The 15,249-nt window shown below is 39.3% G+C and overlaps 1 protein-coding gene across 2 annotated transcripts in view; it reads right to left on the bottom strand.

The window, feature by feature from the left end:
- Window positions 1–9,835: 9,835 nt before the first annotated feature.
- The window catches only part of KCNK2 (potassium two pore domain channel subfamily K member 2), a 94,390-nt gene continuing 88,976 nt past the window's right edge, over window positions 9,836–15,249 (bottom strand). Inside the window, exons 7-8 of one of the 2 annotated variants that reach the window (XM_028152193.2) lie at window positions 10,388–10,739; window positions 9,836–9,880 (exon numbers count right to left, since the gene is read on the bottom strand). In XM_028152193.2, the coding sequence (XP_028007994.1) occupies window positions 10,422–10,739 (318 nt within the window). In that variant the 3' untranslated portion in view covers window positions 9,836–9,880; window positions 10,388–10,421. Of the gene's footprint in view, window positions 9,881–10,186; window positions 10,740–15,249 lie in introns of those variants that run through there. The other variant, XM_054711635.1, reaches the window with a different exon arrangement.

Genomic DNA, 15,249 nt, shown 5'->3' on the forward strand with positions numbered 1-15,249 from the left:
TTGTCTAGCAGGAGAGCAGCCTTGCCACAGGGCTCCTTCATCCCAGAGCCACCTCACAGCTATGCTGTTCCACAACACTGCTGTTTCATAATTGAGCTGGAACATTAGCTGTTCCACAGCCATGCTGATATCACAGCCATGTTGCTTCACAATTGAGTTGTCTTCACTGAATAAGGTTTCATTTTTCACCACACCCCAAATTGAGTGCTCCTCTTGGCATTGAATTGACGCCAACAACCATCAGTTGATATAAGTATTGTTAGAGCTTTAATGGTTTCCCCTCAAAAGAAATGTTGAAGTTCTAACCCCTAGTACCCATAAATGTGACTTTAATTAGAAATTGGGTCTTTGCAGATGTAATCAAGTTAGGATAAGATCATTAGGGTAAATTCTTGACCCGATAGGACACAGCTATCCTTTCTAAGAAGAGCAATTTGGAAGACAGTCAGGTGAAGACAGAGACAGAGGTTGGAGTTATGATACCACAAGCCAAGGGGCACCTGGGTTTACCAGGAGCTGGAGGAGATGTGGAAGGATTTTTCCCTAGAGGTCTTGCAGGCAGCATGGCCCTGCCAACACCTTGATTTCAGACTTCCAGCCTCTAGAACTGAGAGACAATAAATTTATGTTGTTTTAAGCCAGTGGTCAGCAAACTCATTAGTCAACAGAGCCAAATATCAACAGTACAACGATTGAAATTTCTTTTGAGAGCCGAATTTTTTAAACTTAAACTTCTTCTAACGCCACTTCTTCAAAATAGACTCGCCCAGGCCGTGGTATTTTGTGGAAGAGCCTCACGCAAGGGGCCAAAAAGCTGCATGTGGCTCGCGAGCCACAGTTTGCCGACCACGGTTTTAAGCCATCAAGTTTGTGATACTTTGTTATGGGAACCTTAGGAAACTATTACCAGTATTTCCCCAGATAATCTCTTGTACATCTAACCTTATTTTCATATTTGATTGGAGGAAAGGGGAAGAGCAATAAAAGGACTCCAAATATTTTCACCTCCTCCTTAATATCAAAATCTCATTACCCTTACTGGTTATATCTCACATATTAGTTCTTCCATAAGTCTTCTGTGAATCTCAAGACGAACGAGATCATACCTCCTCCAAGTCTAGCAGTTTCTTGACATCTATTATTTTATGTCTTGCATTCTTTTTTTATGTATATCTTAATGAAATTCCAATTAAAAACTGGTATGTATTAAAGTGATATTAGACTAGATCTGATTTTTTTAAATTGATTTTAGAGAGAAGGGGAGAGGGAGAGAGAGAAGAAACATCAATGATGAGAGAGAATCATTGATTGGCTGCCTCCTGCACACCCCTCACTAAAGATGGAGCCCATAACCAGGGCATATGCCCTGACTGGGAATTGAACCATGGCCTCCTGGTTGATAGGTCAAACACTTAGCCACACCAGCCGGACTAGATCTGATTCTTTATAATATTTTTCATAGAACTTAATGTGTGACATCCAGCAAAAGAAAAATTTATCTGTTTTCAAATAAATGAGAATGGCATTAATATGAGGTTCTGGGATGGTAAAATGTGAGAGATTGGAGCAATCTGTTTAAATCTATGGTAAAATTTGGTACATTATATATATTGGAATATGGGATGATGAATTTATAGAGTTTTTAAATTAAATTTAAGTAATATATAAGGTTAATTCTTCTTATTCAATCCAGTTATGACTTATTTTGACTTGTGGATTTTACTGAGCTATCCACATTCTTTACATAATTTGTTAATTATTTCAAGCAAACATCTTTAAAATGACTGGCCAAGAATTCTAGACTGTGCCCATGAAACAGAGGGCAACTCCTTGGCATTTACATTGTCATCTTCACTATGCCGTGCCCATCTGAGCAAACTCACCCAAACAAAACTTAAACACCATTCTTGATGTGTTTTCTCTGCGAAGAGCAACTGTCACAATTCCACCTGAAAGCTAGAGAAGCATTTAACACTATAATATCTGGCTCTGCAGATTGGTCAGAGTTTATGTTTAAGGTGCATACCAATCTCTCATAGTACAATTGACACACTCTTGATTTTTACACTGGACAAAAAGGCATTGTAGATCTTTTTAGAATTGTGTATCTAGTCATAGAAAATATTTCCTGATGATAAAGTATATGCATATAGCATGTAAGAAAGTCATCCTTAAATATTGAGCAAGGCAGAATGCATTTCACTTATGGGAAATCAATAGAACCTATACCTCTAATGACCAGTTTTCCTTTCTTTTTAGAGATTTACATTTTTTAAGTATGCATAATGGTTATGCACTATCTGAGAAGATCTGTCCAAAAATTATTTTTAAAATATATTTTTATTGATTTCAGAGAGGAAGGAAGAGGGAGAGCGAGATAGAAACATCAACAATGAGAGAGAATCATTGATTATCTGCTGCCTCCTGCATGCCTCCCACTGGGGATTGAGCCTGCAACCTGGGCATGTGCCCTGACCGGGAATTGAACGGCGACCTCCTAGTTCATAGGTTGATGCTCAACTACTGAGCCATGCCAGCTGGGCCAAGAATTATTTTATTAGTTCACATTGTAAAAAGCTTGAACTTCTGCCTGAAACCAAAAATGATTTTTCTTAAATATGCAATGATGTTCAGTTGGTTTACTCATAAGTATTGGTGTCTAACAGATCTGTGCATATATTGCCTTCTGCTTACATTTTGAAGATTCATCTACACTAATAAAAGAGAAACATGCTAATTGACCATACCTTCGTGACACCCACCAGCCAATCAGGAGCGAGTATGCAAATCAACCCAACAAATATGGCAGGTTAATTTGCATATGCAGGTGCCGAGCAGGTGGGGGTGGGGCGGGACGCTTGTGTCATTGCCATGGTGATGACGCAGGCATTCTGCACCACCACAGCTGCTAGGGGCCTCTGGGCAGTGTGGGAAGGCAGAAAGGCAGCTCCGGGCGGGAGTGGAAAGGTGGCTCTGGCCAGAGCGAAGGCGGTGCCGGCAGCCAGGGGAAGGAAAGCCTGTTTTTGCATGAATCTTCGTGCATCAGGCCTCGAGTATACTTATAATTTCTCAACAACTGTCCAAGGGAATGCTGGCAGAGGCCATGATCATCACCATATCCATCCTGCAACTGTTACCATTCTATATCTGAGCTGGGGAAATACTCTGGTCTGGAATGTTGTTTAACCATAAAAGTGCCTCCAACCATAACACACTATACATTGAATGAACATTATGTGTGAAGAACAATTAAGAATTTTTAAACATTTGTATAAATTTCTTTTGCTCTTAAAATGTGCAACATATACTTGCAAAATTAGAAAACAAAAAACCCAAAGACGATATTTGGTCAAATTACCAATTTATACACACACACACACACACATACACACACACACACATACACATACACATACATATACACATACACATACACATACACATATATATAATCAATATAATCTATATATTTTTCATGTTTCTACATTTCCTTGAGGGGAAATAAAAATAGTATAACATAGCAATTTCCCAATTATGTTTCATTCTACAGGATTATTAGCTATGGTAATAGGTATTACAGTCAAAGCTTCTGTGGTCAAGTAAAGAAAATGATGGATTAAAACCATTTGTGGTGGTTCAAAATATGTCCAAAAATAGCACTATAGCTTCCTGCTTGCTCTCTTTCTCAGGCCACCCATTCTTTGGGAAGCGAGCTGCCATGTTATGAGGACACTCAGCAGTGCTGTGGAGAGGCAGGTGTATGTGAAGAACTGATTCCTCCTGCCTACAGCCGTGTGATGGAGCCACCTTTGAAACAGATTCCCCTGCCCCAGCCAAGCCTTTATATAACTGCAGCCCGGCCAGCAGCTTGACTGCCACCTCCTGAAAGACCCTGCGCCAGACTACGCACCACAGGTAAGTCATTCCTTGTCTTTAGAAACTTGATGAGATAACAAATGTTTGTTTTAGGCTGCTAAGTTTGGGGGCAATTAGCTACCAACTATAGGACTTCTCAAAGCCTTTATAGTTTACTGATGTTAGTTGTGGATCTTTAAGTGAGTTGGATATACTGTATCCCTTTTTTTTTTTTTTTTTTTTACCACAAAACATTCTCCCCTCCCTTCCCTCCGCCCGGCTCCCAAAGAATCATGAAGGGTAGTGTTTCACTAAATACTTTTGGGAAAGACTGATATAGAGCTTTGATTCTTCACAGTCAAGTTAACAAGAGGTCAGATTCACTGGTTATGTAACAATTTCAGAGCAGTCCATTTAGAGAAATTTGGGAAAGCCCGGATGCACTAGACTGAGTAGTGCACTGAGTGAAAAGCATTTCCAAATCTTTGATCCTCGGAGCATTTCCTGCAGTGTGCAGCAGGCATGCTACACCTAACTGGCAGAAAACCATCAAGATTTGATTAAGTAGATATTTCTTCTGCAAAGAGCCGTTGCCAAAATAACTCATGGCAATTAGAGTCCCTCATTGTAATGTTGGTCATGTTCCACTGCCCATTGTAAGAAATTTTCAAACTATAAATGTTAAGCCTTTATAATTCAGCCTTGCCATGTGGAGGACAGTCACAAATTAATAGGAAATGTACTTAATTCCTCCATGGAAACTCAGCCTCATTTTACTGCAGGAAATTGCTATTTGGATTTGGATGAGAATAAGACCTATTTAAGGGAGACTACCCTATTGCAGGAGGCTTCTTCAGGGAACTAGGGGGAGGAAGGCTCAAAGAGGATTTACAGGAATCTCAGGGTAAAAGGGTTTTCAGAAAGGCTTGTTCTTAGGCCACTGACCTCCAAAATGCAGACTTAGCTAATGCAGGCTTGTGGCAAGCAGAGCAGATGGAACTGCTTACTATCTAACCACTTCCCTTGGTTATGATGGTTGCCCACGGATGGACAATGTAAGAATTTCAGACCACAATGTCAAAAATGGCTTTGATTCCATTTGATCTAATCATGTGAGCTCTCTAGTGCTTGAATTCAAGTCCATTCAGAAGGAATTGCAGGCAACTTACCTATTTCTCCTCATTCTTTGGTTTCATTTCCTTAGTTTGAACAAATTTTGGGGCTAACCTGAAAATGTTTCACTTTTCACATTGGCTGCCTAGACACTAAGAGTCATTGGGGTATCCCCAAAAATGTATACACATTATAAAGGCAGTGTTTATTAAAATATATTTAATTTTCAAAATGTAATAGTATCTAAAGCTATCAGCTGTGTCATCATCTTGTATACCAAAAGGTGGCTGGTTTGATTCCCATTAGGGCACATATGTAAGTACTGCAGGTTTGATCCCTGCGTATGGGTGGCAACTGATCCATGTTTCTCTCTTATATCCATGTTTCTCTCCCTCTCTCTAAAATCAGTTATACACACACACACATGGTGTCCCCAAAAATGTATACACATTATAAAGGCAGTGTTTATTAAAATATATTTAACTTTCAAAATATAATAGTATCTAAAGCTATCAGCTGTGTATACATCAAACCTGCAGTACTTACATATGTGCCCTGAATGGGAATCAAACCAGCCACCTTTTGGTGTACAAGATGATGCTCCAACCAACTGAGCCACTTGGCCAGGGCTGCGTTAACATTTAGAATATTATCATCAACACTGACTGTGGAGACTTCACTTTGTCATTATTATGTGCAGACTTCTAATGTCAGTAATTCCCACATTCCTTTCCCTACATGGGATTCCTGGCCTGAGTGCATTTGAGTATTCTAATTGACCATTGAGGGTTTTCACTTGGGTGACTCCATAGGTGTCTTAAATTCAAAATATCAGTCTCCTCTTCAAACTTCTCCTTTTTTCCCCTGTAGTTCATGCCCCTAATGCTAACAAAAGGCACCAGCATCCATCCAGGGCCCTGGTACGGTTCAGACTGAAATCCCTCTCTCAGGGACCCCACAGGTCCTCTGACTTTCTGCCATGCATCTCAGCTTTCCCCTCAGCATCTATTCCACACTTTCTCCAGAGTGATAAATATAAATCTAAAAGCACCAATCTATTCACATTATTCCCTATTTTAAAGTTGGAGATCATTCCAGGCCAAGATCCTATACGTGATCTTTCAGGCTCAACCATAAGCAATGTCATGAGGGAAGCTGGTATCATGGGGGAAACTGCCCTTCCCACAGTTGACACACTGGGATTTTCTGGATGGAGTTGCAGGCTAGAGCTTAGATACAGGTGCCAGCATTTGGAGGCCTCCTTACTAGGGCCTCATTGAGGCACTTTTCTCCACCCTGACTCAGCAGCTTTCCACTGCCAGCCCCTCCCCCTTTCCTTCTGCCTCAGCCTCCTGTCCATAAAAAGGCCAGAGGCTTTTGTTCAGGGCTCCCTGCAGTGAGCAGACTCCATGTGTGCTGCATGTCACTGCCCCACCCATGCCTGCCTTCTCCTTGACAGCAGATGTTTATTTGGCTGAGTATATCTAGTGATTGGCACATTAAAGGCTCTTGAAAAATATTGACTTAGTAAACCATTTATTTGAACATACAATGTAATCATTGAAGAGACTCATACACTTGGCTGTCTGCTTGTATATATCTAGACTGTGGCACTATTAAAGTCAACTTTCTCAATGCATGTAGAAACTCTGAGCTGTTGCACCTGACTGAGAAACAAGATGGGTTAGTTAGATATCTTGAGAGTATCTTGATGTTATTACCTTTTCAACTCTGAAATATTTTGGCATGATAAAATTTGAATATGGACCAGACATTACCACTTACTGATGCTTGTTTAAAAAATTATTTTGTTGTTAATACCATCCTGAGGATATTTTTCTATTGATTTTTAGAGAGAGTAGAAGGGAAAGGGACAGACAGAAACATTGATGTGAGAGAAACACATCGATTGATTGCCTCTTGCACACTCCCTCACCAGGGCTGGCAATCAAGGTATGTGCCCTTGACCAGAATTGAATTCAGGACCCTTCAGTCAGCAGGCCATGCTCTATCCACTGAGCTATACCAGCCAGGCTTGTTTAAATTTTTAAATAAAAATACAGAAACAGCCTAACACAGTCTAATGCCACAATATTTAAGTCTAAAGTGTTTTCAAAACAGTATAATAAAAATCATCTACATATTAGTATTAATGGGATAGCATGAAAAGGGATACTGTCTACAAAGTCAGGAATCAACTAAATGAAAACCAATGTTTATTCTGAGTTAATTTCAAAATTATACCATGTAAGTGACTAACATTCTCTGTTGGATACAGTTCAAAATGTGCCTAATAATGGATTTCTTCCCAGACCCTTATAAATTTGTTTAAGCATGAAAAAGCTAAATTTTATTTGGCAAGGATAATAAATGTGCATTTTGCTCTCTAGTAATAAAAGACATCCATTTGGTACTATTAGCAAATTTGTTTTGCAATTAATTTCTAAGTAGATTTTCAAGATTAGATTATGCTTGAAAAGCTTTGATAGTATATGTTGTGAGCCAAAAGTTGGAAGTAAAAATAATGAAACCCTTGCTCATAAGGAGTAAGAGTATATAATGACAAACTGCAAGTCTGTCTAGTTAAAGAATTGGCTTTGACTTTTTTGGTCAGCTAATAGGAGAAATAATTGCTGTTTGTATCCCATTTACTACTAAGCCAGTAGAAGAGGACAGATAAATGTTTGTGGAACAGAGAATATTTGGGATATGTATACACAAGGATTCTACAGATGGTTCCAATATTTAACTTCCTGTTTTCATCTCCATTAATTTGTTCATCAAGTATATTTTGATCGTGTACTATATGTATTTTGCTAGTAACTGAAAATAACTTAGTAAATTAAAATCAATGAATTATATTCTAGTGGGAAAGACAGATAAAATCAAATAAGAAGAGTGATGAACATCTAAGCATGACCTAAGGGAAAGGAACAGGGTTTTTAAAAGAATATTATAAAGGTACCTGAATTTGTATCAGGGAAGGCTTATCAGAGAAAGTGACACTTGAGCTGGGTTCTGAAAGATAAGTAGGAGTTTGTTAAGTGAAAAAGGCTGAGGAGCAAAAGGAGAACAAGTATTCCATACAAAGCATCAGCATAACCTTGTGATAAATAAATCAGTGGGGCTGTTATACAGAGCACTGGAGAGTAATACGAGTCTGGAAAGGATGGCATCAAGTAGACCAAAAGAAGGCCATGTGAAGGACTTTTTTCTGACTCCTAAAAAAATGAAAGATAGTGGATATAAAATTGAAGGGTGCCCGGCCAGTGTTGCTCAGTGGTTAAGGGTTGACCCATGAACCAAGAGGTCACCAGTTCAATTCCTGGTCAGGGCACATGCCTGGGTTGCAGGCTCTATCCCCAGTAGGGGGCATGCAGGAGGTAGCTGATCAATGATTCTCTCTCATCATTGATGTTTCCATCTCTCTCCCTTCCTCTCTGAAATCAATAAAAGATATTTTTTTAAAGAAGAAGATTCTGCATGTATTTAGTGAGTGTAGTAATACAGCATCAAAAATATTTATTGAAAAATTTGAATAAAGGAGCCACTCAGCATAGAAAGCAACATCCTGCAGTTCTACTTAGTCAGAATCAGATCTAAATTCTCAGCAGCAAACAAGAGACTCAGAAAACGCTGACTTTAATTACAAACTTTATTTGTCAGTACAATTCACAGTTTATACATGGTGCAGTCCACCATATGAACTTTCAGAACAGTTACTGAGGAAATGGGTGTAGCTTTCTTTCTCAAAGAGCCTGACCTTCTAAAATTTCAGTTAGAATTTAAGTTTATAAAAGTACCTTTAACTGAATATTTACATTTTTTAGCTTAAATTTAAATTTTGGAAAATAAGCATCTATTAAGATTTTTTTTAAGATCCTGGGTTTATTATTAAGACTCTAATATGAATGCCAGTTATTTAGATACACCCCCCACAATAGTAAAAGAAATGTTTTGCAATTATATTTAGGGAAATCATTTTCTTTCTGCATTTTCAAAAATTATATATACAATGTACAGCAGATCTAAGTATGAAAATAAAAGAAAGAGTAGCAATCTATTGGGTGCCTTTACCGAATTTCTTCTGAATTTTGGAAACATCCAAAAAGTTACAGGCTATGAAATGAAACTAAAAGGATTACTGGCCTTTTCTATCTAAACAAAAAGCTCTCAAATTTAAATTGTGCTATAACAGCCTTTTCTGTAATGTCAGAGATGAACTATGCCTGCAATCTGCATTTTCCTTGTGCAAAATCACAGTGATCCCAGTTTCAACTTCAGTCACCTCTCCAGAGGTACACCCAGGGGAGGCCAGGCCTGTGCCCAGCCCTGCCTGCTGCTTCGCCTCCCCTTGTCTGGCAAATGTCACCCAAAGAGAGAAATCATACAAGCCTTTCATACACCAAAAAGCAAATCGATGCTGGCAGTATAATGTTAATTAGCAAGTGCTCATAACACATTGTTTTGCTTTCTTCAGAATGGTAATTCACACCAGTTGTCTTAAAGTAACTCCGATAATAACCATTTTTAACAGTTTTCTTCTGTCAGATCATATATATATTTTTTTCTTCTTCTACCTTTAAAAATGTAGTTGTTAATAAATGATAAATTCCAAATACTGCCAGGAAAAAAAGAGACTGGGAACAGCCAATTTTACTGGCCTGGTAATCATTACACTGTGTATATGTACCACTGGTACCTGAGACAAATAAATACTCAGAGGGGCCGTCTGTGCACCTCTTTTGCTGCAGTGCCTTTTACGCTAGGGTTTCTGAGTGTTGCTTCAATATCCATCTAATTTGGCATCTAGTCCTTCTTCGGGCATCACCACTTCAGTCATTTTACATGCTGTTTCCAGCAAGGTATGGTATTCAAATGGGAGTCGTGGGGTAAAGGACTGCAGGTGAGCCTAGGGGTGGGGCGGGGAAGGAAAAACCACATATTAACTAGAGAGGTTCTGTTTCTTCATAAGATAAGGCACTGACAGGAAATTTCTTAGGTAAAAGGCTGCATAAGAATTTCTTGCCATTTACAGAAAGAAATGTTGTCATCCATACGTGGTCCATATCTAGGCTCAGTTAGGTAGACCCTGAAAAGTTAAGGACTGATCCCTCGAAGCTACATTATGACCAGAAACAATTATAATTCATTCTGAAGCCTTATGGCACATTAGGAAAAAGGGAGAAAAACAGTCTGGGCACAGAAAGGCATCAGACATTGCTTGTTTTATTCCACTGGTCAAAGAAAATAGACCGTTACAAGCATCATCAAAAAGATAGTGCTGGCTCAGAATTCCAACTTCTCTTGATGGTAGATGACCGTGATGGGTATATCTATTTTCCCCCTTTTGGAGTTCATGCACAATTTTAAAAAATGCTACCAGCAACAGTCTTAAAGAGAGTATAGAAGTCCTCACCTATGGCTATGCCTAAGGCTCTTCAAAGAGAGGGCTATTTAATATTTTCAATAACAGCAATTTCCTCCCCTGCACAGTGTGGCGTCAATCCATTCAAATAGATACTTTCAGTTTTCAATAAGGGAGGCAAGACATCCCTCTCGCTGGCTAGGTGGTTCACGGACAGGGTCCTCCTACAAGGGGTCAGCTCCTGGTTGTGGTTCCCAGCCAGTTCTGCAGAGAGCTTCCGCTTAATGGAGGTGGCGCGCTGGAACTTGTCATAGATCTCCACACTCAGCCGCCTCCTGGTTTCCTTGAACTCAGCTGTGACATTGGCTGTCCACTCAGCAGCATGGGCTCGGAACTCTCCCACCTGGAGCATATAGGCAGAGACAAGACAAAGAGACACCAACATGAGGATGAACATTTTGTGTGCTTTATCTTCTGGCCGTTGGTTTTGGGGGGGGGGGGGAAGTGGTTAAACAAAAGACTAGCCTGTTGTAATGCTGGAGGTCTGAGAACTTATGTAATAAGACAAGATGTGCTGACCAAAGTTGCATTTTATATAGCTATGGCTCTAAAAAGGAATCTACTAGTATGAATGTAAACTCTTTCAATCAAATTATATTAGTGGTACAAAATGTGCATGAATCCTGTTGTTGAAACTTCTGATGCCGTAACAAAAGCAATCTCTAACCTTTTAAAACTTTGGGAGTTTGGTTTTTTTAATCTGTAATTTCAAGAAGTATTTGGATGTAGAATAGGCAGTAGAAGCAGCAGGGCAGAATAAAAGCCTGGAGTGTGAACCCACGTGACCTGACTGATTCTGAGAGCACCAAAGCGGTTTATTCGGGATACAAATTCAGGTTTTAGAGACCAGAAGTGGTGTGTGCAAAAACTTCCATCCACCTCCTAATGAGCAATAAAGTATCTTGTTTTTGCCTTCAGGGGAAGCAGCTGAGACTTGGCAAGTCCATTTTGAGGGCCATTTTAGAGAAAGAGCAAGTCCAGGGAACCGTTCCTCCGTGAATGCTTGTGGAGTTGGTGAGGGTGCTCAGCCTGTCTGCGCTCTCGTTTCCTCGGCTGGAGAGCAGGCATCGCCACGGTGCACACCTACCAGGATGCTGGGCTAAAGGGCGCCACCCCTGTAAACTCCATAGGCTCTATCACTGTGCACTTCTCTCTTAAGGTGTGGCTGGTTGGTTGGGGTATATTCCCGTGTACCAAAAGGTTGCAGGTTGGATTCCCGGTCAGGGCACATATCTAGGTTGTGGGTTCAATCCCCAGATGGGAGGCAACTGATTGATGTTTCTCTCACGTTTCTTCAGTAAAATATATCCTAGGGTGAGGATTTTTTTAAAAATTGCCAAGGCCTAAGCTTGTGCACAATGTTTCCTCTCGACTCTATAAAACTGTCTGCACTCTTGTGACTTAAAAAGGACAATGCCTAACCCCCTGGAAAATTTTATAATCCTTTTCTTAACCAACTAGACTTGAACTATTAGACTAACTTCTGCAGTAACCTCCTATTGTGGAATATCTCCCCCGTTCCTTCTGTTACTGGCATTTTTGCTTTCAGCTTAGGGAGCCCCACAGAACTCATTTTCTAAGTGACATGGGCTCTTCTTTACCTGGTGAGCATATAACTATAGCTTTTTTAAAATATAATTTTATTGATTTTTTTTTTTTTACAGAGAGGAAGGGAGAGGGATAGTTAGAAACATCGATGAGAGAGAAACACCAATCAGCTGCCTCCTGCACACCCCCTACTGGGGATGTGCCTGCAACCAAGATACATGCCCTTGACCAGAATCGAACCTGGGACCCTTCAGTCCGCAGGCCAACGCTCTATCCACTGAGCCAAACCAGTTAGGGCCCTCTGATAATTTTTGTTTTAAACTTTGATATAACTGGTTTCTGCTGTAGTCTAATGTTAGTGTATGCTCCGGGTGGAGCCCTCCTGAATGGGATGAGTGCCCTTATAAAAGAGGCTCCAGAGAGCTCCCTAGCTCCTTCCACCTGGTGAGGACACAGCGAGGAGGCTCTGGCTATCAACTGGATCATGCTGGTGCTCTGATCCTGGACTTCCAGCCTCCATAACTGTGAGAAATAAATGTTTGCTGTTTATAAGCTACCCAGTCTGTGGTATTTTGCCATAGCAGCCTGGTCAAACTAAGCTGGTTTCTAAATATTTATTTATGCTGAAGATTTGAATTATAAGAGGGGATATTCATGTGCCCTGGCCAGAATGGTTCAGTTGGTTGGGTGTCATTCTGGGCACCAATAGGTTGTAGGTTCAATTCTCAGTCAGGGGGCACCTGATCCATGTTTTGCTCTCACATGAATGTTTCTCTCTCTCTCTCTCTAAAAATCAAAAGTATTTTTAAAGAGGGGATATCTAGGAACATATATTTCAACATGATGTGTACATACACTTGGGTAATCATAGATGTGTGTGTACACAAAAATGAAATGGAAACTGTTCAAATATCCTTAGAAGCTGGCACACAGCAGATCAGCTCTTCCTCATCCATCCATAATCACATACACACACATTTTTATTTTCTACTTGTACTCTCTTAATAAGAAATAATTGCGTGTTGTCTGCATCTGGTTTGGAAAAATGAGAACTTTATGGCACACATAATTGGCAAGATCAAGGGATCCTGCAGAGAAAGAGGTGTTAAATTTATAGCAATTTAGCCTGAAGATTCTCACCGCTCCTGTAAGGGACCCTGTCCCACTCACTATACTTTGGCATAGAAGAGATTATTGAATGTTTTTTCCTACTTTTCAGGGACTCTGGTTAGAAAAGCATAGGCAGTATCAATTAGTATTAAGAAACACTGAATCACTCCATACCCACTTAAAAATACCCCCCAAACGTTTGTATTGTTTTCTTGTTTACTTTGCTGTCTGTCTGCTTAGATTACGAGTTTTTGAGTCCAGAGTCTAGAGCATATGCAATGGTGTGTCTGGTACTGAGAAGGCCCTCGGTAGAAACTTGAACTGCACTGAATAAATGAAGGCTACCTATAAAATTTTAAAATAACACCTTTGCTATAAAAAGTTAAGAGATTCAGTTGTTTCTCTACCAGTTTCAATTGAATGTTAAAGACATAATTGCAAATTGTGCTCAAATATCAAAAGAAAACCTGATTGAACAAGTTATTTTTGAACATGTTATTAAATTCTCCTAGTTTACTCAACAAGCAGACAGTCCTGACAGTGTGAAATTTGCAGTTTATAATAAAATAATTATTAATGAAAAAATATAAATCCCTACTAACCTTTACTTGTACCTTACCAATGATTTTATAAAAAGGAATTTACCTGTTTTATTTGAAAATTCAGGATTTTCTCAATGTAAAAAGAACAAATAGTAATTTAACTATTAGCATTTTCTATGATGAGCAGTTCCTAATAATAAGGTTAATATAATAGTAAAGTTAATATAATAAAAGGAACAGAAAAGAATATAAATTTTTGTTTAAATATGACTCTGGCCCAGCCAGCATGGCTTAGTAAGTGGTTGAGCATTGACCTATGAAACAGGAGGTCACAGTTCAGTTCCTGGTCAGGGCATATGCCGGGGTGTGCAGGAGACAGCTAATCAATGATTCCCTCTCTTCCTCTCTAAAATCAAAATATGTATAAATAAATAAAAGAGAGTGTGAAAAGTGTAAGAACCAGCTACTATATTCAGTTTCCACCCACAAACAAGTGGTTAACCAAACATAATCTCTGGCCTTAAGGCCTGGGCACCATTAGAACTGACAGACCGAACATTAGGTCTACGGCATTGGTTTTATGTGGTTACCAGCCTTTTACCTCCATGTTTGGAAAGGCCACTGACATTGTCTGGCTCTGCCTCCCTTTTTTTGTTCATGGTCTATCTTTTTACCTTAAACATATATTCTTATTATTCATAGTAATGGACTTTGCTTATCCAGAATTCAAATGTGAATCTATTTATTTGCAGGTTTTTCTATCTCCTCTAACTAGAATTTAAGCTTTATGTGCATCCTCAGCACCTGGAATACACCTTGTATGAAGCAGACTCCTAATATCTGTGAAATGCATAAACACATGAAAATGCATGTTCTCTGTAATCTCACACCTCACTGAAAAATTAGCAATAGTGTTGCACACATACCACCAACTGGTTTTCTTCATATACCAACCTTTCTTCCTCTTCTATTTTCAGTCTTATAATAAACATTGTTTTGCAAATTTCTACCCCAACCAATTTTAGTCTTTCTTTTCCCCCTGCTAGTACCCATTATTCTACCTCACAGTTAATATCAGCAGCCTAGCATTGCACAGGATGATGGCTATAGCATGCTACTATTGATGAACTTTTTGGTGGTTTCTGTTGTTGACATTGGGGTGTATTTATTTTTGCTATTGATAATAAAACTTCAGTGGATATTCTTGTACCCATATCTTTGCTAACGTGTCCACATATTACTGGAAGTAGAAATGCTGGTTCAAAAGATAGGAATATTTTCAGATTTTGAGTACACTGAAATTTCTGTCATTGTTTTCTAACTCAGTGTTTGTAGTAGCCCCAATATTTCCTCTTTCTCTCCATGCTGATGCTTCCCACCCATTAGTCACTTAGTAGTTGCCTTGGTGTTATATAAAAATGTTAAAAAGATTTTAAAAGGTTTGAGTTTCTTGAAACTTAAAGTGTGATAATAAGGACCCATTTTCACTGCCCTGAATGTGTACCCCATAGATAAGGATTTGAACTTCAATTACTGACTTAGAAGTGACTATTTGTGTGAGTGATGTACTCTCCCTAGATAACCACATGTAGCCCCTCTCCCTGTTTGAAATTAACATGTGTGCATTGATGTCATTCACTGATAGCCACCTGA

Source organism: Eptesicus fuscus, chromosome 22 (assembly GCF_027574615.1).
Source record: "Eptesicus fuscus isolate TK198812 chromosome 22, DD_ASM_mEF_20220401, whole genome shotgun sequence".
NCBI classification, from domain to species: Eukaryota; Metazoa; Chordata; class Mammalia; order Chiroptera; family Vespertilionidae; genus Eptesicus; species Eptesicus fuscus.